General features: G+C 44.3%; 1 protein-coding gene across 1 annotated transcript in view; it reads right to left on the bottom strand.

The window, feature by feature from the left end:
• The window catches only part of FNIP2 (folliculin interacting protein 2), an 80,344-nt gene that overhangs the window by 33,428 nt on the left and 23,420 nt on the right, over window positions 1-23,496 (bottom strand). Inside the window, exons 2-8 of the mRNA XM_081332632.1 lie at window positions 22,480-22,606; window positions 16,188-16,310; window positions 15,616-15,716; window positions 15,455-15,526; window positions 13,205-13,299; window positions 5,407-5,478; window positions 3,084-3,207 (exon numbers count right to left, since the gene is read on the bottom strand). Coding sequence (XP_081188758.1) covers window positions 3,084-3,207; window positions 5,407-5,478; window positions 13,205-13,299; window positions 15,455-15,526; window positions 15,616-15,716; window positions 16,188-16,310; window positions 22,480-22,606 — 714 coding nt within the window. The remainder of the gene's footprint in view (window positions 1-3,083; window positions 3,208-5,406; window positions 5,479-13,204; window positions 13,300-15,454; window positions 15,527-15,615; window positions 15,717-16,187; window positions 16,311-22,479; window positions 22,607-23,496) is intronic.

The raw sequence follows: 23,496 nt of genomic DNA, 5'->3' as shown, positions 1-23,496 counted from the left end.
AACAGACCTGACCATAGGCCCTATCTAACAAAATGAAATTCAATTGAGAGAAAAGTAAGGTTTTACATTTAGACAAAATAAAAAACCCCAAATATAGAGAATAGGTGAAACCTGCCTCAATAGTAGTAACTGTGAGAGAGATCTTGGAGTTTTAATGGACAATCCCTTAAATATGAGCCAGTAGTGTGCCTTAGTAAGACCATATCCAGTTTTGATCACCACAATATAAAAAGTAGTGGCTTTTAAGAAGAGAGTGGACAGCCACTTGTCTGGAATGGTATACGGTCTTCTATTTGAGCAGGGGGCTGGACTAGAAGACCTCCAAGGTCCCTTCCAACTCTGTTATTCTGTTATGTTAACCAGCAATTCCTGATGGGATGATAAAAACAGAGATAAGACTTTTAAGCTTTGAACAAGGGATTTGAAATAAATTGATCTAAAATGAACACAATTCTGGCTGAACAAGTAAAATGACTACAGAGAATATTGGCAGTATCACCCCATTTTAATTATGTTATTTTGTGTTGAGTTCAGACTTTTTTCCACTAACTCATAGAAGATTCCAAGATAGTGTTTGCATCTCAATACATGATTCAACTAATGACAGGCTAACATATTTCAAATGAGGGTTGAGTCTACCAGGAATATAATAGCAGAGCCTTCATAGCAATTGGGTGTTAATAATTACACATGAAGTATATGAAACACATTTCACTATTAGTGGTATTTCTTCCCATTAGATTGTTCATAGAGTTATAGGGTTGGAAAATAGATCTTTAGAGGTCTTGTAATCTAATTACCTGCTAGAATCTCATTGCATCCCAGACAAATGACTGTTCAACCTTTTCTTAAAAACCTTCAGTGATGGAGCATCCATGGTTCCAGGATGGAGACTGTAGCTCTTAGGACTAGGAAAGTCTTCCTTATTCTAAGTCTGAATCATCTTCTACAAAGCTCCACCCAAGTTGATGGTTTGTTAACCTCTTATGTATTTCATTCCTTATTTACCTTGAAACCTGGCTAATTTCCGTTGTGTTAGTTAAGCATTACTAATTAGTTCAAGGCAGAACAATTTACTAGGTCACCTAAAGTTCTATTAATTAAAAGGTTCTCAACATATTTATTTGTAGCATCTTGTGCTCAAAGGTTCAGTAACCCTAAATCTGGATAGTGAGGAAACTTGCTGAAGGACAAAAAAGCACTGATTCTATCTTTTTTAAAATGAAGCTCTTCCATTACAAAGTAGTGCAATTCCTTAAAAACAGAAAGGCAGCTTTACACTACTGAACTATGGTCCTTTGCCATAAACAAGATGAGCATAAAATTTTCATCTTTTCCTCTGCCCCGCCCCCTTCTTCCAGGGTGGATTGCTCTTTAGAGTAAATTTGCATATTTTAGCCAATATATGTGAACTTTCATGTAAACTCATTTAATTAGACATGAACAGGAAAATTAAAAGTATGGTAACTATTGTGCTGGTTTAGAGTACCGTATTTTCCGGCGTATAAGACGACTGGGCATATAAGACGACCCCCCAACTTTTGAGATGATTTTCAAGATTTTTCATCTTATACGCCGGAAAATCAGCGAGCCCAGGAAGGCACGCCCTCCCCTCTCACTGTGGAGGAAGCAGGGCAGGCTGGTGTCTGGCGGGAGCCAGCAGGGCAGTCCTGCGCACACGCGCGCTCCCCAGCTGTTAAGGAGCACTCCTTAGCAGCCGGGGAGTGCGCGCGTGTACAGGACTGTCCTGCCGGCTCCCGCCCGACGCTCTTCCCTCTTGAGGCAGCATCCCCGAGGACTCCTTAGGAGCCGGGGAGCGATGCTGCCTCAAGAGGGAAGAGCGTCTGGCGGGAGCCGGCAGGGCAGTCCTGCGCACGCATGCACTCCCCAGCTGTTAACGAGCACTCCTTAGTACTAATTTATAATCTCTCATGTAAGAAAATGCTGGGGGAAAAAAAAGAGAATTCATAATATGGTTTGCCCTGAAAAGGGATTTTGATGGTTATGTGTGTTTGCAAAGGATTCACGGGTCGGGGAAAGGGAGGCATATGGTGGTACAATGATTTTGTCGTATCAGTGGTACAATCATTTTGACGTCATCTTGGCTTGTTAAAGTTACCGGTGCGTGCAGCATGTAGGTGTATTCAAACACAGAGCCAGAGAGGTAAGAGCGTAGAAAGGCAAGGTGCCAATACGTGGAGAAAAGAAAGGATGCAACCTATTAAAAATGCCTAGCACTTACTTAAGTAACTACAAAGATTCAGCAAACGGAGTAAGCCCAGTGGAAGAAGAACTGCCGGGGCTGCCTCTTCAGAGGGAAGGAAGAACGCGCGCCTCGCCTCCCCTATCCCAACGCCTGCTGCCATGGTCTAGGGTTGGGTTACCTATAGCCCACACGTACGTCGGGCGCTTCCTCCCCTTCCAATTTTTTTTTCTGTGACAAATGACACCCTTTTGCGGCGGGGGGGGGATGCACGTTGAGGGGCGGCGGCGGCGGCGCCCGCAAGACAGCGCAAAAGAGACGAAGCCGCGCTAGAAAGGCGGGCGGCACGCGGCAGCATCCAGAGCTTGCGCGAGGGGCATCTGGGAGGCCGGCGCGCGAGCGCGGGAGAAATTCCGGTGCGGCGCGAAAGCAGGTGCTGCTCGCCCGCCTGCCCGCGCGCTTGCTCGCTGGCTGGCTCTCCCACTCGCTCGCTCCCCGGCTCCTAAGGAGTCCTCGGGGATGCTGCCTCAAGAGGGAAGAGCGTCAGGCGGGAGCCGGCAGGACAGTCCTGCACACACGCGCACTCCCCGGCTGCTAAGGAGTGCTCCTTAACAGCTGGGGAGTGCGTGCGCGCGCAGGGCAGTCCTGCCGGCTCCCGCCCGATCACTGATTTTCCGGCGTATAAGACGACTGGGAGTATAAGACGACCCCCCAACTTTTGAGGTGATTTTCATGAGTTAAAAAGTCGTCTTATACGCCGGAAAATAGGGTAGTCCATAGCTTTGAATGCCCAAGACCGTGAGACCTATTTATTTTTTTTAGACTGCAAATATAAACTACGTACATCTGTATTACAAGAAGAATGTTTACGTTAACCCACCTTCTAACTGTAGGTGTAATACCATTTTCAAAGCTTGTGGTTTGACTTCGAAGCCAGCGGCGCTGGTAACTTGAAGAGGAGCTGGGAGATGGTAATGGAGTCATCAAGAGACTACTCAGGGATGCTGTCAACAAAGCAAAAATGTCAGTAATTTTATCAGAATGTAATTTCTTCTGAACTTGAAGGTGGCCGAGCCATGCTTCTATTATAGACAGCCAATAGAATTTTTATTTTATGGACTGAACATAAGAGATAGAAAGAATTGAATACTTATCTATAAATGCAGTTCTCTATGTAGATCCTGTGAATTTATGTGCATAAATTAGGCAACATGGTTTAAACAATTAGGAAATATAGCAATAGTTTCTGAAAAAAATTGAAGGTCTATTAAAGAAAATAGCCAATATTATTTCCTGTTTTAAATGAAAACTAGGGATTGACTTGGGAAGGGAGGAAATATTTTTGCTGAAGGAGATATCTCTTGACATAGCAATGAAGCTATCTTAGAATCTAGCAACAGATAGGTGTAGCTTAGACCAAAATTCAAGGCAGTAACTTTGGAAAACATCAAAAAGAATCCAGAGGTTATAGAAGACCACGTACCTTGAAAATAATAGAGTAGGACTTGAACTATTAGTTTGGGGAGCATATCAAGGACAACAATGCTGCTCTGAAAACAGCAATGGAGATAGGGCAGAAAACCCTTTCCATTTCAAATACATACACCTGATGTATTTGTTGAACTGAAACCACAAGTAGTTCTGAAATGAAATACAACATCTACTGACTTCAATTGCAGTCTGAGTAAAACCTATGAACCCTATCCAGTCTTATTGCTAAACAAAATATCCTCACAAAAGGATATTAATCTTAGCTTCTTGAAAAACCAGTAGTACAGAACCGTATGTGGTGATGCAAGTTAATGGAGAAATTGTAACTTTAGGTACTGAATTAGCTGCATGACAAACTATCTTCAATTTTTACTTGAAAATATGTTGTTTCTATCTGAAAGATGTGGATTATTTCTCTCTTGTCCTCTGGTAAATGAAAGAGAGAAGCCTTCTCCTAGAAAGACTGAGACTACGCCATTCAAGCTTCAAAATTTGCAATGTGGAAGAAGTGAGCTCCTGAAGAATGAAGTTCATATCCAAGTGTCTAATCTGCAACTCTATGTGCTGATTCAGAGTACTGTTGATGATGAGAACCAGATTGTGATGTTTCAGTTATGATTGTGTTCAAGGCGTAGTGTTGACATAACAGAGATATTCCTCTTCTTTTACTCTATGTCTCTCAATGCAATAAGAAGTTAATAGCACCCAGCCTTTTCTTGTGGGTAGAGAGGATTTTGATCAGTATTTCAAAAAAAGCAAATACCGTTAAGTCTCATAGCAGTCCTGGAATATAATCTCAAATTTAGAATTAAAGAGCTACAACGGCTTTAAAGACAGCTTGTTGCCAGAGTGGTTTGCAAACAGGAAGAATGGCTAGAGCAAGTCTGCTTCATAAATGGGTAAATGGCACATTCAGAAATTAAAATTTGTTCCTACAAAGTAGGCATTTGCAAATGGGAATCTTTAAGATCCAGAGTGAAGGACCAATTCCTGCAACAAGCGGAAAAAACACAACTCCTTGCAGAAATCTTAATAACAACAGAAATGATTATAAAAGGAAAAGGAATAGTAGCCACAAGAGATCTAATATTAAAAAGAAAGAAAAAGATGGAAATAAGAGAATCATGACCATGTTGTAATTCTGGGAACTAGAGTAAATGAGTAACAATTAAATGTAAAGCCTCATTTTGTCTTTGTTGTTGTTAGTTGCGAAGTCGTGTCTGACCCATCGCGACCCTATGGACAATGTTCCTCCAGGCTTTCCTGTCCTCTACTATCTATATGCTTGTAGCACTAAGAACCTGAAGGTGGCATAATGATGACATTTACATTTATCTCAAAATCAATAAACTGTAAATAGTAGAAAATCAAGACTGGCAAGTCTCCAACAATGAGTTTGGAAAATATCTAACAGTGGACATCACACACACAAAAAAAGATCAAGATACTTTTTGATCTATACCAAGGGTAGGCAACCTTGGCTCTTTTATGACTCGTGGACTTCAACTCCCAGAATTCCTGAGCCAAGGTTGCCTACCCCTGATCTATACTAACAACAAAGTGACAAGCAAGTAATTCCTGTTTCTAAACATACTATCAGTATTCAAAGGAAGAATGTATGAATTTCATCTCAAAATTAAATCTGAATCTACTGAGTGATATTTCATTACAGTGTTTTGATTACATTTCTGAAAGGAACAAAGGATAACCACCTGATCGAGCAATGCCACTGTCTCTGTCTTCATTTTGACCTCTACTCGGCATGTCAACAGGAGTGCTGTGTGCTGAATTAAAAATATCAAAGTTAAAGCATATATCCAAGTTATCTTTTCAAAAGGTAAATCCTACTAGCAGTCGGATTCAAAAGTACTATTTTTAAAGCTCCAGAACATAGATAGGACTGGTCTGTTAAGTAGCAAATAATATACTGAAACTAATTTACAATAGTAGGAAGTATCATTTGAAATATCACATTTATTATCTTCACAGGGTTAAAGTGAGAAGTTCTTTGTGCTTGGTTGTTTTCTTGCAGATGTTTCATTACCCAACTAGGTAACATAATCAGTGCTAATGGGCATGGGAGTAGCTCCTTGTTTATGTTTACCTACACTGGCAGGGCAAGCTATTGTATATAGAAAATTAGTCTATAGGTTTGTAAGTCTTGATACTTAGAAAGCATCAAAGGCTCCAGAGAATTACTAATTTCAATGCTTATGTTGCCTCAAAGTTCTGTGAACGGGGCGTTCGCTACCAGTGAATTTCAAATTTCAAAATTGCTTTGACAGTGTAATCCATGAAGATTGCAAATACAAGGGTCCCTTAGAGATATTTTCATGGAATGATCCTTAAGCATGGGAACCTGGCTACTAGTCATGGTAGCAATATATTGCCTTCAGAATAGACAAGACAGTGCAACTGAACTTATGCTATCCACACGGTCTACACTTTGATATTTGTGGTTAGCTACTGGAGGAGTAGTCTTTGGTTTGATCCAGCACAACTAAAAGATGTATCTCCCTCATCATCAACCACATTTTAGAAAAACAAATGCCAACCACTTTCAAGATTTACAAAGTTTCTAAAAGCTCATAGTTAGAATCAATTACTTTGTTCAATTTATCAATTTATCTGCATGGAATACTGTTTAGAAGGAATATGTCACTTTGCACTGTTCTACAAATGCTTTAATGTGGTGTTTTTAATAAATTCTCTAGAAATTCTCATATTTTTACAAAAGTTGCAAGGTTGAAAAATATAATTAAAATTGAAAACAAATTCTTAAGGCATTATAGCACTTAACAGAATTAAGATTTATTGAAGCAAAGCCTTTCATGTATGGGTTCACATATAACCTTTTCTTTATAAGCTACAAAAATGTACATGTTTAGGGAAAATTATTTAAATTAGATGCAACATTTTAGATACTATAGAATGTTAGCACATTTGCACTCAGCAATTACCTATTTTCAAAAAGCTTCTGGTTCAATAATCAATGCTAGGAGAGCAGCAAGTTGCAACACTCTACATGAAAGAAATATTTAAATAAATATAAATTGATATTAGAGAGATTACTAGATTTAGAGAGCATATAAAATTTGTGATCCTTCTAAGATTAAGTCACACACTTTTATAATTTGTCCACTTCCAAAATATTATTCCTTTATTAAGTTCATTACAGCTCATTGGGTGACTTTTTTAGTTGAAGCAAGGAAGTGGGAATCACAGAAAAAGTGTGGAAAATAAATACGCTGGCATTTATTGTATGTGCAAGAAAGAATAACTTCAAAAAAATAACCTGGAAAAACAATTCTCAAAACTGGAAAAACACAATTTTTAGCATCACATAAGTGCTATTTAAGGGACGCGGTGGCTCAGTGGGTTAGGACGCTGAGCCTGTCGATCAGAAGGTCGGCAGTTTGGCGGGTGAGTGAGTGAGCGCCTGTTACTCGTCCCAGCTTCTGCCAACCTAGCAGTTCGAAAGCACGTAAAAATGCAAGTAGAAAAATAGGGACCACTACGGTGGGAAGGTAACAGCGTTCCGTGCGCCTTTGGCGTCTAGTCATGCTGGCCACATGACCATGGAGACGTCCTCGGACAAGCACTGGATCTTCGGCTTTGAAACGGAGATGAGCACCGGCCCCTAGAGTCGGAAACGACTAGCACGCATGTGCGGGGGAACCTTTACCTTTTTAAGTGCTATTGTTGTGATTCAGGGTCAGCCTGTGGGTCCGGCAGCCGGGTCGGATGACTCGGATGACTCAGACGAGGGGGAGGAGGAGGATGTTGAAGACGAACTTGCTGATGATGGCTTGGAGGCTTCGCAGAGCCCCCAGCCAGGCCCCTCTTCTCAGCTGCGCGAGCCCGACAGTGCGGATGATGATGACCCACAGCTGGCCCTGTTCAAGGACGCCCGACGCAGGAGGCAGTCAAGCAGGAGCAAGCAGAGAAAGGCTGTGGGACTCCTCGGAAGGAGGAACAGGGAGGCCACGCCCTGAACTCTAATAAAGGGAGTGTTTGGGGAAGGGCTGGTTGCTGAAAGCAACCGCTCCGTTTGAGGATCAAAGTTCCGATATCTTGTTTCATGTTCTGTTGTTTGTTTGTGAATTAAACTTGGCAGACGTTTTCCAGCCTCAGACGTTTTCCAGCCTCTGCCGTTTGTACAGGGGTTGCCTTTCTGCAAGGCCGGTAGCAGGCTGGTACAGAACAGTTTGCTTTCAGCCTCCCACCCCTTACAACTATTATGGAGCAGCTTCGTGCCGAGAATGCTCAGCTCACTCAGCAACTCACTTTGCTGGCAGCTCAGGTGGCTCAACTGCAAGCACAGGTTCTTGCTGCACCCCCACCCAGGAGAAAATGCCAAGTTGCAATGCCGGACAAATTTACAGGTATTCCTGAACTGTTTCCTGCTTTCCTGGGACAATGCCAGCTCTTTATCAGCGTGAGAGCGGCTGATTTCCCCACTGACCGGGATAAGGTGGGGTTCGTGTTAAGCCTTCTTTCGGGGGATGCAGCTCGTTGGGGCACGCCTCTGCTGGCACAACCTAGCCCATTGTTGGACAACTTTGTGGGGTTTTGTGACCATATGCGTCTAATGTACGAGGACCCAATTAAGACGCAGACTGCCACCCGACGCCTGAAAGCTCTGAGGCAGGGTCAACGCCCCCTACAGGGCTATATCAGCGATTTCAGGCTGCTTAGCCAGGATTCCGCCTGGAATGAGGCTGCGCTCGTGGATGCCTTTCAGGATGGATTGTCGGAGGAGATGTTGGATGAGCTGGCCCGTGTGGACATTCCCTCAGACCTGAATGGGCTGATCCATCTTTGCCTGCGGATCGATGCCCGGTTGCAGCAGCGAAAGAGTCGCCGTGCCACCCCACAGACCCCTGCCGCCCCTGTTGTGCGTGAGCCCCCAGTCCAAAGGGAGGAGCCAATGGAGCTGGGTGCCGCCAGGTCTCGTCTATCGGTGACGGAAATGAACAGACGACGATCGGGGGGGTTGTGTTTTTACTGTGGGGACCCTGGACATTTGGCTGCTTCTTGCCCAAAGAAGCGTCAGCGGGCATCAGTGACCAAGCCTGCCCCGAGAAAGTCCCCTACTTTGCTGTCGGGAAACGCCCCGAGCCCGATTTAGACGGTGTGATAGATCGGGCGTCCCACAACAACAACACCGAGCGACGCCTTCCGATGGTGCCTGTGAACCTCCACGGCATTTGATTTTGGAGGCACGTCTGATCCTTCCTGGCAAGCCAGAGGGGATTCCAGTCCATGCCTTAATTGACTCTGGGGCCACCACAAACTTTATGGACTCAGCCTTTGTGGCCAAATGGGCTGTTCCCCAGTGTCCGGTGGATCCGCCCATGTTAGTGGAGACTATCGATGGTCGAGTGCTCCTGTCTGGGCCTATTACGGCCGCCACGCAACCAGTATGTATGGCCATCAGTTCCCATGTGGAGGCCATCCAGTTCTACATCACTTCGGATCTGCACTTCCCCGTGGTCTTGGGGCTGGCGTGGCTCCGGGCGCATGACCCACAGATCTATTGGTCACAGAACTTGGTCACCTTCCCAAGCTTGCAGTGCGTGGACCACTCCCGCCATATCTGTGCCGGCCAGGTGGAGGGTTCCCCAGGGGTTTCCTTGCCTCCCGAACTGTCCGACTTTGCTGATGTGTTCAGCGAGTCAGAGGCGGATCAATTACCCCCGCACAGGCCCTATGACTGCTCCATTGACTTAGTCCCTGATGCGCCTCTCCCAGTGGGGCGTTTGTACTCCATGTCGGAGCCCGAGTTGGCTGCATTGCGGGACTTCCTGGAGAAGAATTTGGCTCGCGGTTTCATCCGGCCCTCGTCCTCGCCAGTGTCTGCACCCGTGCTCTTCGTCAAAAAGAAGTCGGGCGAATTACGGCTTTGCTGCGACTACCGGAAACTCAACGCCATCACGGTGCGCAACCGTTACCCGCTGCCCCTCATCCCCGAGCTCTTGGACCGACTCCGGGAGGCTAAGATCTTCACGAAACTGGACCTGCGTGGAGCTTACAACCTCGTCAGGGTTCGGCCGGGTGATGAGTGGAAGACGGCGTTTGGTACTCGCTATGGACATTTTGAGTACACGGTGATGCCGTTTGGCCTGACCAACGCCCCCGCTGTGTTTCAGCATTTTATGAACGACATCTTCCGGGATTTGTTGGACCAGTTTGTCGTGATCTATTTAGACGACATCCTGATTTACTCCCCGTCGCGTGAAGTGCATCATCGGCATCTCCGTCAGGTCCTGCAGCGACTCCGAGAACATCGGCTGTTTGCCAAGTTGGAGAAGTGCCAGTTCTACCGGGTGACCATCGATTTCCTGGGTCACCGCATTTCTCCTGAGGGCATCGCCATGGAGCCGAGTAAGGTTGAGTCGTTGCAGAGTTGGCAACCCCCGCGTCGCGTGAAGGATGTTCAGCGACTTCTTGGATTTGCCAACTACTACCGCACTTTCATCCCTGGCTTTGCTGCCTTGACAGCCCCCCTCACCCGGCTCCTGCAGAAGAAGACTCGGTTCCAGTGGAACGCACCAGAACAACAGGCGTTCCAGGCTTTGAAGGAAGCCTTCATGAAGGAGCCCATCTTGAAGCATCCTGACCCGCAACGGCCGTTTGTCGTGGAGGCGGACACCTCCGACATTGCCATTGGGGCAGTGTTACTCCAGGCAACGACGCCCAGCGGTACCCTTTTCCCTTGCGCGTATCACTCTCGAAAATTGAACCCCTCGGAGCGCAACTATACCATCTGGGAGAAGGAGCTGCTGGCCATCAAAGCGGCGTTCGAGGCTTGGAGGCATCATCTGGAGGGAGCGCGGCATCAAATCGAGGTCCGGACGGACCATAAGAATCTGGAAAGTCTGCAGACCGCTCGGAATTTGAACCAACGCCAGATCCGGTGGTCTCTTTTCTTTGCGAGGTTTGACTTCCGGGTTCGGTACATACCAAGCGGGCACAATCAGAGAGCGGATGCTCTGTCCAGGAAGCCCGAATATACCCGAGTGGAAGACAAGCTTCTGCCCAGGACAGTGATCCCCGTCGAGTCTTTTGCTGCAGTGCGGGAGCCGGTTGATATACGGGCTCGGATCCGGGAGGCACAGCAGCAGGAGGCGTGGGTGGCTCAGCGGAAGGAGGAGGTGGGGCCAGATTCGCCTTGGACGGTCACGGATGGACTCTTGTATTATCGTGACCGGCTCTATGTTCCGGGAGGGCCACTCAGGGGACTCGTCCTCAGCCAGTGTCACGATAATCCGGCAGCGGGGCATTTTGGCCTGTTCAAGACTCTGAACCTGGTCTCCTGTACCTTCTGGTGGCCCCGAGTCCGACATGACGTCCAGTCTTATGTCACCTCCTGCATCCCATGCAGGCAGGCCAAGTCAGCGACAGGGGCCCCGCCTGGATTACTGCAGCCTTTGCCAACACCCAAGAGACCCTGGGGGGCTGTGTCCATGGACTTTCTGACGGATTTACCCCCATCCTCTGGTTTCACGACAGTGTTTGTGGTGGTGGACATGCTGACCAAGATGGCGCACTTCATCCCCTGTCGCGGCTTACCGTCAGCTCGCGCCACTAGTCGTATGTTTATCCAACAGGTGTTTCGGCTGCACGGCCTCCCCGATAGAGTCGTCTCCGATAGGGGGGCCCAGTTTACAGCCCGCTTCTGGCAGGAGTTGATGCATGCGTTGGACATTAAGGTTTGCCTCTCGTCCGCGCATCATCCTCAGACTGACGGGGGAACCGAGAAGGTCATCGGTATCCTGGAACAGTATCTGCGCTGCTACGTCAACCTGCAGCAGAACAATTGGGTGGACTATCTGGCCATAGCTGAGTTTGCCTTTAACAACTCGCAGCACACCTCCACACAGATGACACCGTTCTTGGCCAATGTGGGTTATCACCCCTGGTTTTTCCCCCTTTCTCCCGTGGACTCACCGGAGCCGGCAGCGAACGACTTCATGGCAGAGTTACAGGCGATCCATCGATTGGTGCGACGGCAGTTGGAGAAGGCCAAGGCCGATTACAAAAGGTTTGCTGATCGGTCAAGACGGGATACGCCTCCACTATCGGTGGGGGATCGGGTCTGGCTGTCCACCAGGAACTTACCGTCCACACGGCCGGCGAGGAAGTTAGACCACCGATATTTAGGACCGTTCCCAGTCGAGGCTGTCATCAATCCGGTCGCCTATCGCTTAACTCTGCCACGTTCCCTGCGCATGCACCCCGTCTTCCATCGGTCTCTGTTGGTCCCCGAGCAACCGGCTTGTCCACTCCGCCAAGCGGAACCTCCCCCATCAGGACCTCGTGATGGAGGCAGCACCCCAGAGTACGAGGTCGCCAGCATCAGGGATTCCCGTTGGCTGAAAGGTCGTTTTCAGTACCTGATCGAGTGGAAAGGGTACGGGCCGGAGGACTTCACCTGGGAAGACGCGACCGCCGTTCATGCCCCTGCGTTGGTGACTGCTTTTCACGAACAATTCCCATCCCGACCGCATCCGGATCGGCAGCCCCGGGGGAAGGGCCCTGCGGTGCGGGATAGTGTTGTGATTCAGGGTCAGCCTGTGGGTCCGGCAGCCGGGTCGGATGACTTGGATGACTCAGACGAGGGGGAGGAGGAGGGTGTTGAAGACGAACTTGCTGATGATGGCTTGGAGGCTTCGCAGAGCCCCCAGCCAGGCCCCTCTTCTCAGCTGCGCGAGCCCGACAGTGCGGATGATGATGACCCACAGCTGGCCCTGTTCAAGGACGCCCGACGCAGGAGGCAGTCAAGCAGGAGCAAGCAGAGAAAGGCTGTGGGACTCCTCAGAAGGAGGCACAAGGAGGCCACGCCCTGAACTCTAATAAAGGGAGTGTTTGGGGAAGGGCTGGTTGCTGAAAGCAACCGCTCCGTTTGAGGATCAAAGTTCCGATATCTTGTTTCATGTTCTGTTGTTTGTTTGTGAATTAAACTTGGCAGACGTTTTCCAGCCTCAGACGTTTTCCAGCCTCTGCCGTTTGTACAGGGGTTGCCTTTCTGCAAGGCCGGTAGCAGGCTGGTACAGAACAGCTATTTCACTGAAAAATACTGTTGGTGAAGGGATTCAATTAATGTAGCCCAATATTTTAAGATATCTATCATTAGAGGCAACTTTTGCAATTTCATTCAATAATAAAAATGAGGACCAATTGTGTCATTCTACTTATAGAGAGTAGTTATTAATCCCATGGGAACAGATATTACAGCATCTCAAAGTGTAAATAGGTGCATCATGCTGTACTCAACACTGCACACAAACCTGCAAAGAAAGCACTTGGATGAGCCAGAACGCCCCTCCTTCAGGTATACTATGAAGCAACATGTTGCTACATGGTGGTAACACACCTGAAGTGGGCAATATGAGAAATATACAGTTCAAGGATCAGAGAAGCCTGAAATGTGAAGAACCAACCAAAGGATACGATCTCTATGCAGTTACCCCTGCACATCTGCTAATTTTAATTTGATATATTTACCTAGAGTACTTCCATTCTGACACTGGCCCAAGCCATTTGAATGCAAATTCAGCCTTGATTGATCTTGACTGATGTATTCAAAACTACCTTGCAAGCTTGAAAAAGAAAAGGCCATTCAAGAAAGGTATTAAACTTTCAACAAAACTTAAATTGCTAAAGAGAATTTTTCACTACTAATCGTAATTATAAAAACTGATGATTTTGCAAGATTTCTACTTTATCACCTTAAGGTAATCTATAAATTTTCTCTTATATGAAAAATGGAAATAAAAATTAAGCAATTGCATCAATTATATGCAAAAGTCTCTTAACGGTAATCAAATTTAGTATTCTCACTTGTAAAACATTCTGTATTGTAATGCCTCCTTAAGTAACACCAGCTGCCTGCAATTAGTGCAGGTTCGCATCCCACCAGGCTCAAGGTTGACTCAGCCTTCCATCCTTCCGAGGTAGGTAAAATGAGGACCCAGATTGTTGGGGGCAATTAAGCTGACTTTGTAATAATGCCGCTTGGGGTGTGTGTGTGTGAAAGCCCTAATAAGCAGGCATATACATAGAATGAAGGCTACTGCTAAGCTTGTAAGCCGCCCTGAGTCTTTGGAGAAGGGCGGGATATAAATGGAATTAAAATAAAATAAAAAATAAATCCTCTCTATTGTTGATCCACATGGAGTGGCATTGTTGCTTGATGGAAATTAAAAAAACTGCCTAAGCAAAGAATACAGTGATTGATTTTGGCTCTATCACAGCCATATAAATATGCCAAAGTTACATCTTTTTCCCCCTGCCTGTTTCTTGTAGATTCAGCTGACCTAATTCTATTTTTGTTTCTCTTATCTGTGGGAACTATAATGGAAAATAAATTCTCACACTGTTCATGTTGCATTAGAATATATTTCTCCAATAATATTAGAAAATGTTGTGATAAGCAGTATTCACTTAACAAATGTTTTGCCTAGCAACAGAAATTTGGGGCTCAATTGTGCTCATATGTCGAGGATACCTGTACAGTGTACTTGGACATGTTTTGCAACTTGGCAAGAGCATTTTTGCCTTTCCTGGAATTTTAAAGTTTCAATTATTACATTTTAAAATTTATACTAACTCAATTGTCTAGTTTAACCCCTCTTTGCTTTTGTTCCTTCGCTTAGCATTCTATTTTAATATCATTTTTTAGCCAAAGCTGTTTGTATGTACTTTGTTTAACTATTCTAATCTTGTAAATTCAGCTTCGTATATTTACATATCTATTTCCTTTGTGCTGGTTAATGAACACAGTAAAGTCTTGCGATTTTATTCTTTCACTGGGCAATCTCTTCATCAATGTATAGCTGCTTTTAATTTACCACATTCCATAATGACATAGTGAATGATTAATGTATTTAATTTATTTGATTCTGTGGCCAACTATAATAATTAGAAAAAATAACTAAATATACAAACCTATAAAAATATACAAACATATAAAAACTATCAATAAAACTACACTAAAATAAAAATTAACCATAGTCAGCAGCAGACGTCATCACTAGATGAGCTTCAATGCAACCACTATGGAAGGTCTCACTATTATCAGACCCCCAGGCACAATGGAAACCACGAGGTGGGGTCCTAAAGGCTAGGTGGATCAGGGCTAATGCAAGATCTAAACTTTTTTTTTTTAGGTAGGAATTTTTTCAGTTGTACTTTTTTGGTATTAGAGTTATAGTATGGATGATTTCAATCATTATGAAATTCCTTTCCCTGAAGAAAATTAGAAAAAATATCTACTTAATTTCTCTATCCACAAATTTGGTGAAGAATTTGAAAGGCCATTTCTCCTGACCCCATTGTCTACATATAAGGGGAAATATGATAAGAAAGGAGTATTAAATATGTTCACCATCTTCAGTAATTTATAAAAATAATAAAGGTGGGATTAAAATAAATTAAAATAAAACATTTTGTTCCCTTCTGTAGATCTCCATATACCAATGTTTATTCCAATTCCAATCAAGTCAGTTAATATGTCATTTTAATCCTGGCCTAAATTTAGAGATTTTATATTATTACAAGTGTTGTGGTTCTGGACAGAAGTTTTGTTCTTCCTGTATATTGTTGATCTTTATTCTTATAAATAAAATTACAGTATACTTTATTATGAACTAGTTTTAAATGTTACTTTTACAAATAATATAAACTGAACATCCAAGGATTTTTTTCTTAACAGTTAAGAATCTGAAATGAAACAGAAAATAAAGGTCGCCTTACCTATTCATACTTCCAAAGAAGCTGCCTACTCTAGCAGAAAACACTTTACTCATCATAAGTTGTGGAGGAGAACTGAAAGGATAAACAATGCCTTGAGTCAGTAATTCCAAATACAATTCCAACTCTGATATAATAACACGGAACTGGAGACACCAGCTCACCGTATGTAGTGAATTTTCAGTGTTGAGCCTTTGTAACTCATTGCTACCGAACCAAACATCATCTCACCCAGCATGTTGACGTCAGAAGCAGGCCTGACATACTACAAATAAAGAAGACAAGGGGTATACATGTGTCTAATTACTGTCATAAACTTTAATATTCTAATTCTACATTAACTCAGCTTTACTCTACAAGCACATATTATTGCATGCCAGAAGAAGCAAACGCAAAGCGGGATTTTCTGAAGACTCCTCGCATTCTGCTGGATAGTCACCACCACTATGAGCTTCATTTATTTAAGACTTTTCTTCTTTCTGATGGGATACATATATACTTCTTGCCACATAGGAAATTAAGACACATATTTATGCGAAAATACATTTAACCTTTTATACTGCAATCCCAAATATAACAATTCATACATATGCCGTCCCTGCACCCATGCAAATTATAAAGCTCTTTTTTGCTATTATGGTCTTGTGGCAATAGGTAGAAATTCAATGTAAAGATTAATTTTCAGTTCATGCAAATTGGACTTGTATATAGATTTCAGCTGACACATTCAGGCTACCTGATATCTAGGAATATCTTCCTTGCCAGGTTGTCTGCTGTCCACCGAAGGGCTATGGAGGTAAGCTGTGTTAATACCACTGTTTCTTTGGCAGCACCCACCATCGGTTTTTCCAGAGGCATCCTAAAGGATTGAATGAATAGTAAAGATAAATCAGGTACCAAATTGTGATTAGGGGGAGGGGAGAAGGATAATTAGAACATTTGAAATTTGAAAGAAACTTCTGCTTACTTATAATGGTTATGAGAGAATGACCTTAGGAAATGAGGAATGGGATACTGCTTAGGAAACAATTAGACAAGATAGAGGGGAGTCCCCAGTAGCTTAATGATCAGAGAAAGAAACTTAGGAAAGTTTTTACCCTAATTGATCAGGTGGTTAAAAGTGGTAGCAGGATTTTTGACTAGCAAGATTCTGTTAATGTAGCCTTAAAAGTACAATTAGAACACCTCGTTGCGTTTTCTGTCTTATTTACTTGGGAGGACTGACATTACCCTTATAAAAGACTGTCATACAAACCCTTGTCTATTCATTAGTCATGGCAGATATCACTAATAATAAAATGCCCACCTACAGAACAAGTGAAGTCACTTTCTTTTTTATTTTATTTATTTTATTTTTTTAACCTCCCAAGCCACCCCACCCCACCCCTAAGATCAAGTGAAGTCACCTTCTGCTAACCACTTCAGTCCCCCAGGAATCTTTTCAATGCCCAGCTTGCCTTTGTTTTTTCATGAGCAGGTGGGCCTGCTTTCAAACAAAGCACTGGAGTGCATATTTATTCTCTAAGAGTGCACCTGGGACCATGTTTGAACCAGAAGAACGTCTATAAGTAAAGATGCTACAAGTTGTTCTTTTGCAACATGCCACCTCCAAATGTGTTTTGTTTTTTTAATAAAATGATCTTTTAAAAAAAATAGCGAGCAGAATAGAAAGCCTAGTAGATACCAAGGAGGTGTTCATTGACAGCCTAACATTGATAGGGACTTCAGAACATCAAATCCAACTTCTACAAGTACTAGTCACTTCAGCAGTATTTTGCCAAACATACCAACACTGAAAAATAATAAAAATGAGTTGCTTGCAATTTTTTCTTACCCAAAGTATATGAACTGGGCTGAATTTAATATTGGTCAAAGCAAGCACAGGTAGTCCTCGAGTTACAAATGTAATGGAGACTGCCCATTACATTCATAGCTCAAGGATTTGTAGGAATGAATCTCATACCTTGAACACGATCACTCCCATTCACTAATTTAATACATGGGCGAATGCGCGGCTCGTTAAGTGAACATGAGGTATTTCACAATGGGGAACGCCATGGGAGGCCTAGTGATGGAACAGGCCACCTGCTTCAGACAACCCAAGGCTGTTCCTGACCCACTGAAATACCTATTTTTCTCTCCACTGGGGTCCCCACAATAGCTCTACCCCCCCATCCTGCCCTGCTGGGTCACTTACCTTGTGAAGATGTGTCTCTTCTCCAGCCTGTTTCTTTGTCTGCTCCCACGAGAACAGAGGAAGAGCAGGACAAGTGCACCCTGCTTGGCTTCTCTGGCTCACCGAACTGCCGCTCACTTCTGGAGTGGCAGGCAGCTTCGATGAGTCTCCTCCAAAGGCTTCCAGGCTCAGTGCGGAAAAGTGTTTCCACACTGAAGGGAGGTTTGGGGCAACAAAATCACATTGCTTCAAACCTCCAAACACTTTTCATGCAGAGCCTGGAAACTTCTGGATGCCCTAATCTTGCAGGAAGTCAGGCATCCATTCTCTGCAAAAGTGGATGGGTGCCTGAGCACAAGATCATGGCCCCCAGAAGCTTTCAGCCTCTGGCCAAAAAGTGTTTATCCTGGAAAATGCCTCTGATGCCCAGAACGGACCTCCGAAGCCACATGGCTGCCATCCCCAACCTCTGTTCTGGGCAGCAGAGACATGGAGGAGGCATCAGATGCCCAGAACAGACCTCCAGAGCCATGTGGCTGCCACCAACCTCCATTCTGGGCAGCAGAGGCCTGGAGGCCTTCAACGCCTAGAACTGACAGCCAGAGCCATGCAGCTACTGCCCCCGACCTCCGTTCTAGGTGGCAGAGGCATGGAGGCCTGAGTAGACCTCTGGAGCCACACGACCGCTGCTCCCAATCTATTCTGTCCCAGTGTCCACAAATACTGCTCAGCCACTTACTCGTGAGGAAAAACCCCTTTGCGTGGAAAGAGGCAGGGCTTGATAAGATAAATCCCTTTTATTTTGACACAGCCTTTATGGAACAAAACTCCAACCAGTCCTTTAGCTGTTGAATTGAACAAGATCAGTCTCTATGAGTTCTCAGCTGGAATGCTCAAGGTTTAAGTCACTCAAACACACAGAAATCTGAAAAAAGCCATAGCATGAACGGTTGCCTTCGGCAACCAGCCCTTCCCATGCCTCTCCTCTTTATAGTCCAGCCAGGGAGTGGCTTATTAGTCTTTTATTTTTCCTGAAGGGACACCTCACCGCCCTTCACTATTCTGCATGCCTTTCCCCCTGCGCATCCATGCATCTGGAACAGGCCCCAGTTGCTCCTCCTCTTTGCTCAGTTCAGGCCCCCAACCCAGCTGTCTCTCTGCCTGAGCATGAGTAGATGGGCCTGGTGTCACATCTAGCTCTGAGTCTTCGTGCTCCTCAGAGCTTTCCGCAGACTCGGATGTGACCCAGGCAACCTCTCCCCCTCATCCGATTCATCTAACTTGGATGCCAGATCTGCTGCCAGGCGAGGACTCACAACACTATCCCTCACCTCAGGATCCTTCCCCTGGATCTGCTGGGCCGGATGTGGCCATGAAGGAAATTGTTTGTGGAACGCTGTCACCAAGGAAGGAGCATGCATGGTGGTTGTGTCCTCCAAAGTGAACTCCTCCGGTCCATAGCACTTCCACTCAATCAAATATTGGAACTGGCCTTTCATCCAATGGGACTCTTGAATAATGGTGACCTCATACGCGGGAGCGCTGTCTCTGTCCCACTGTTCTGGTGGCGGACATTCTGATCAGAGAAGCAGGCACATCGGTTGTTTTGGGACCAAGAGGGACCGGTGAAAGATCGGATGCACCCGTAACAAACGTGGCAATGTTAACCAATAAGCGACCAGATTAATGACGCCTTCAATAGGGAAAGGGCCTAGGTACTGGTGGTCCAGTTTCTTGGCAGGTTGGTCAGATGGAAGGTGCCTGGTTGACAGCCATACCCTATCTCCCATAGCTAATGCAGGCATATCTCACTGTGACTGATCGGTGACTTTCTTGTAATCCACCTTGGCCTTATCTAATTGCTGTCACACCAATTGATGGATAGCCTGTAACTCGGTCAGATATTCAGTAGCTGTGGGAACTGGCACGTCGAGCTGCGAGAGGGGAAACAACCAGGGATGATAGCCCACATTGGCCAGGAACGGTGTCATACGTGTGGAGATGTGCTGTGAAGTGTTAAAAGCAAACTTGGCTACTGCAAGATAGTCTGCCCAATTGTCCTGTTGCTGATTTATGAAACAGCACAAATATTGTTCTAGGTTTCCGATTACTTTCTCAGTCCTGCCATCTCTTTGCGGATGATGCACCAACAACAGGCATATTTGTACATCTAGGGCAGGCATGTCAAACTTGTGTTATCACATAACGTTGTGTGACGTATCGTGACTTTTCCCACATTGCCGGCAATGGGGTGGGCGCAGTTTCAGCATGATGCATCCGGCCCATGGGCTGGCAGTTTGACATGCCTGGTCTAGGGCCTTCATCAGCTCTTTCCAGAAATAGGCCTTAAATTGAGCCCCTCTATCCAAAATGACCCTATCAGGGAGGCTGTGCAGCCGGAAAACATGCTGGATGAACATGCGAGTGGTGGCACAGGCTGACGGCAAACCACGGCAAGGAATGAAATGTGCCATCTTGTTCAGCATATCCACCAGCACAAACGTCGTGAAGCCAGAAGACAGGGGCAAGTCCATCAAGAGGTCCACGGACACTGCTCCCCAGTGTCTCTCGGGTGTTGGTAAGGGCTGAAGTGGACTTGATGTAGACCCTGTTGCTGATTTGGCCTGCCTACACCTACATAAGACATGATGTAGGCCTGGAGCTCGTATCATACTCGGGGCCACCAGAATGTATAGGAGACTAAGTTCAGTGTCTTGTAAAGGCCAAAATGCTCCGCTGCAGGATTATCATGACACTGATTGAGAATAAGTCCTCTGAGTGGCCCTCCTGGAACACAGAGCCAATCGCAATATTTCAGGAGTCCATCCATGACAGTCCACGGGGAGTCTAGCCCCAACTCCTCCCTTCATTGAGCCACCCACATGTGGTGCTGTTTTGTCTCCTGAATCTGAGCCTGTAAATCTAGTGGCTCCCAAACTGCAGAGAAAGACTGCAGAACCATCCTAGGCAGAAGCTTGTCTTCTGTATGGGAGTATTCTGGTTTCTTTGAAAGAGCATTCGCTCTTTGGTTGCGACCGCTTGGTATGAATGTAATGCGGAAATTGAACCTCGCGAAGAAGATAAACCACCAAATCTGTTGTTGGTTCAATTTCCGGGCGGTCTGCTAACTTTCCAGATTCTTATGGTTTGTCTGGACTTCAATCTGATGATAAGCCCCTTCCAAATGATGTCTCCAGGTCTGAAATGCCACCTTAATGGCCAGTAGCTCCTTCTCCCAGATGGTGTAGTTGCAGAGGCCTGGAGGCCTCCGATGCCCAGAATGGACATACGGAACCATGCAGCCACTGCCGCCGACCTCCATTCTGGGTGGTAGAGGCCTGGAGGACAATATCAGCCTCCAAGCGCTCACTGCCTCCTGTGCTGGCCAACCCCACCCCCTGGGTTTATTTTGGGGGTAGGGCTTATATTATGTGCACCCTAAAAAATCAGGCTAAAGCTTATTTTTTGGGTGGGTCTTATTTTCAGGGAAACACAGTAGAAGGCATTTTAAAGATTTGCATCTGAATAATATGATGTTGAAGAACGGAACTGAAATCTGGGCTATAAATGTTATTGTTCAAGAAAAAAAATAGAAGGAAAAGAGAACCATAAAACAATTCTGAGATTTCAAAAAGGTAAAGTTTGAAGGTATACGTGGTATAACTGGAGAATAGTTATATTGTTTTGGAGTGGCTGTGAAACTTCTTTAGCATAGTCATTTCCCCCCGACAACTGGAAGAATACTATTATTGTTCCCTAGTGTAAAAGTAATAATAACAAGACTGGATGCAAAAAACAGTAGGGGCATTTAATTTGTTAAATATCTTAGGGAAATTGGTACAATTCTAATTTAAAAGGTACAATTTGAGAACTAAGAATGAATAATATTTGGGAATTAATGCTATGCAGACTAGACATTCCAAGTTTTGGATGGTCACTGAGATACATACGAATTTGCAAAAAAAAACACCTACATTTGTAGATTTAGAGAAAGAATCCAATACTATAAAGAGGCTTGAAACATGAAATATTCTGCTTGAATATGAAGTTGGTTGCTTGCTGAATGTGAGAAGACAATATATGATGGAAGTAAAAGATGCATGATACTAAATGAAATGTTCCGTCAACAATTCACCATTGGAACAGGAAAAAGACTTGTGATGTCTTCTTGGTGTTAGGTATGTTAAAAGGGTTGTGAATATGTTTGTCTTTTGCCTTGTCGGTGATGCCAAGTTTTTCACCAAGAACCTGAATTATTTATAGTGAATATTAGACAGCTTATATTTTGTTTTATTATGACTGAATATTAATACATTTATACTATTAATAAAGCAAAATCTCTAGGAACAGCAATAGCACTTAAGACTTATATACCGCTTCACAGTACTTTAGTCTCTCTAAGCATTTACGGAGTCAGCATATTGCTCCCAACAATCTGGGTCCTCATTTTACCAACCTCGGAAGGATGGAAGGCTGAGTCAGCCTTGAGCTGCTGAGACTCAAACTGCCAAACTGCTGGCTGTTGGCAATCAGCAGAATTAGACTGCAGTACTGTATTCACACTACTGCGCCACCATGGTTCATACAAGTTCTCTAACAAGAACTACATATCACAAACTAAAGACAATGCGATTTAAGTTTGCTGTCAGCTTTTTAAAACATACACATACTTTAATTTATCTTTATTCTGTAATGTTTTTTCTAATTCTACATTATTTGTTCCAATTTCATATTTAAGTTTTACTGAGGGCAGGTTTCATTTCTCTGATAAATCTTGATAGATCAGATACAATAAAAGATTACTTAAAATTGCAAAATAATTTTTATCATATAAAAAATTATAAAATCTTACCTGAAACTGTTTCTCATCAGTCTTTCGGACAGCTGTAGAATCAAACAAGACTTGTCTGCCCCGTCTTTCACAATCTTGATACACTATCAAGCGGATTTCATTTAGATCAAACCCAGAACAGGACCAGCTATGAGTTTTTAGAACAAAAAAAAATGAAGAGAATTATGCAAGATTCTTTTTCCCCTAGCAAATCCATCAGTCTGCAGTGAAAAGAGTTAATCTAAGGAATGTGAATTCAGAGATCTAGTTAACAGTAGAGAAGATAAAACACAACGATGCCATCAAATATTGCAAAGAAATTGCAAAAAATATCCAAGAGTTATATCTCAGACTCTACAAGCCTCAGTTAGCATGTTATATGTTTAAATTCATTACTATACAATTAGAAAACGACTGAACAAAGTTGTCAGGAGAAAGCATTTTCTCTCTAAAAAGAATGTGGCAGCATGCCTTAGGTTTGCAAAGTTGCATTTGAAATAATCACAAGACTTCTGGAACACTTTCCTTTGGACTGACGAGACCAAAGTGAAGATGTTTTCCCATAATGCACAGTGCCACGTTTGGTGAAAACCAAACACAGCGTATCAGCACAAACATCTTATACCAACCGCCAAGTACAGTAATGGAAGGATAATGATTTGGGCCTCTTTTGAAGCCACAGGATCTGGGCACTTTGCAGTCATTGAGTCAACCATGAACTCCTCTGTATACAAAAATATTCTAAAGTCAAATGTGAGCCATTTGTCCAACAGCGAAAGATTGGCCAACATTGGTTCATGCAAGAGGTTCCCAACCACACCAGCAAATTTACCACAGAATGGCTGTAAAAGAAAAGAATCAAGGTGTTTAAATGGCCCAGTCAAAGTCCAGACCTCAACCTGACTGAAATGCTGTAGTAGGTCCTATGCATAAACAAATGCCCACAAACCTCAAAGAACTGAAGCAATATGGTAAAGAAGAGCGGGCCAAAATTTCTCCACAATGATATGAGGGACTGATAAAATCATATAAAAAGTT

The sequence above is a fragment of the Vipera berus genome, assembly GCF_964194415.1.
Source record: "Vipera berus genome assembly, chromosome: 7".
Classification (NCBI taxonomy): domain Eukaryota; kingdom Metazoa; phylum Chordata; class Lepidosauria; order Squamata; family Viperidae; genus Vipera; species Vipera berus.
The sequence above is the reverse complement of the archived record's forward strand: the minus strand, read 5'-3'. Positions and strand labels throughout refer to the sequence as shown.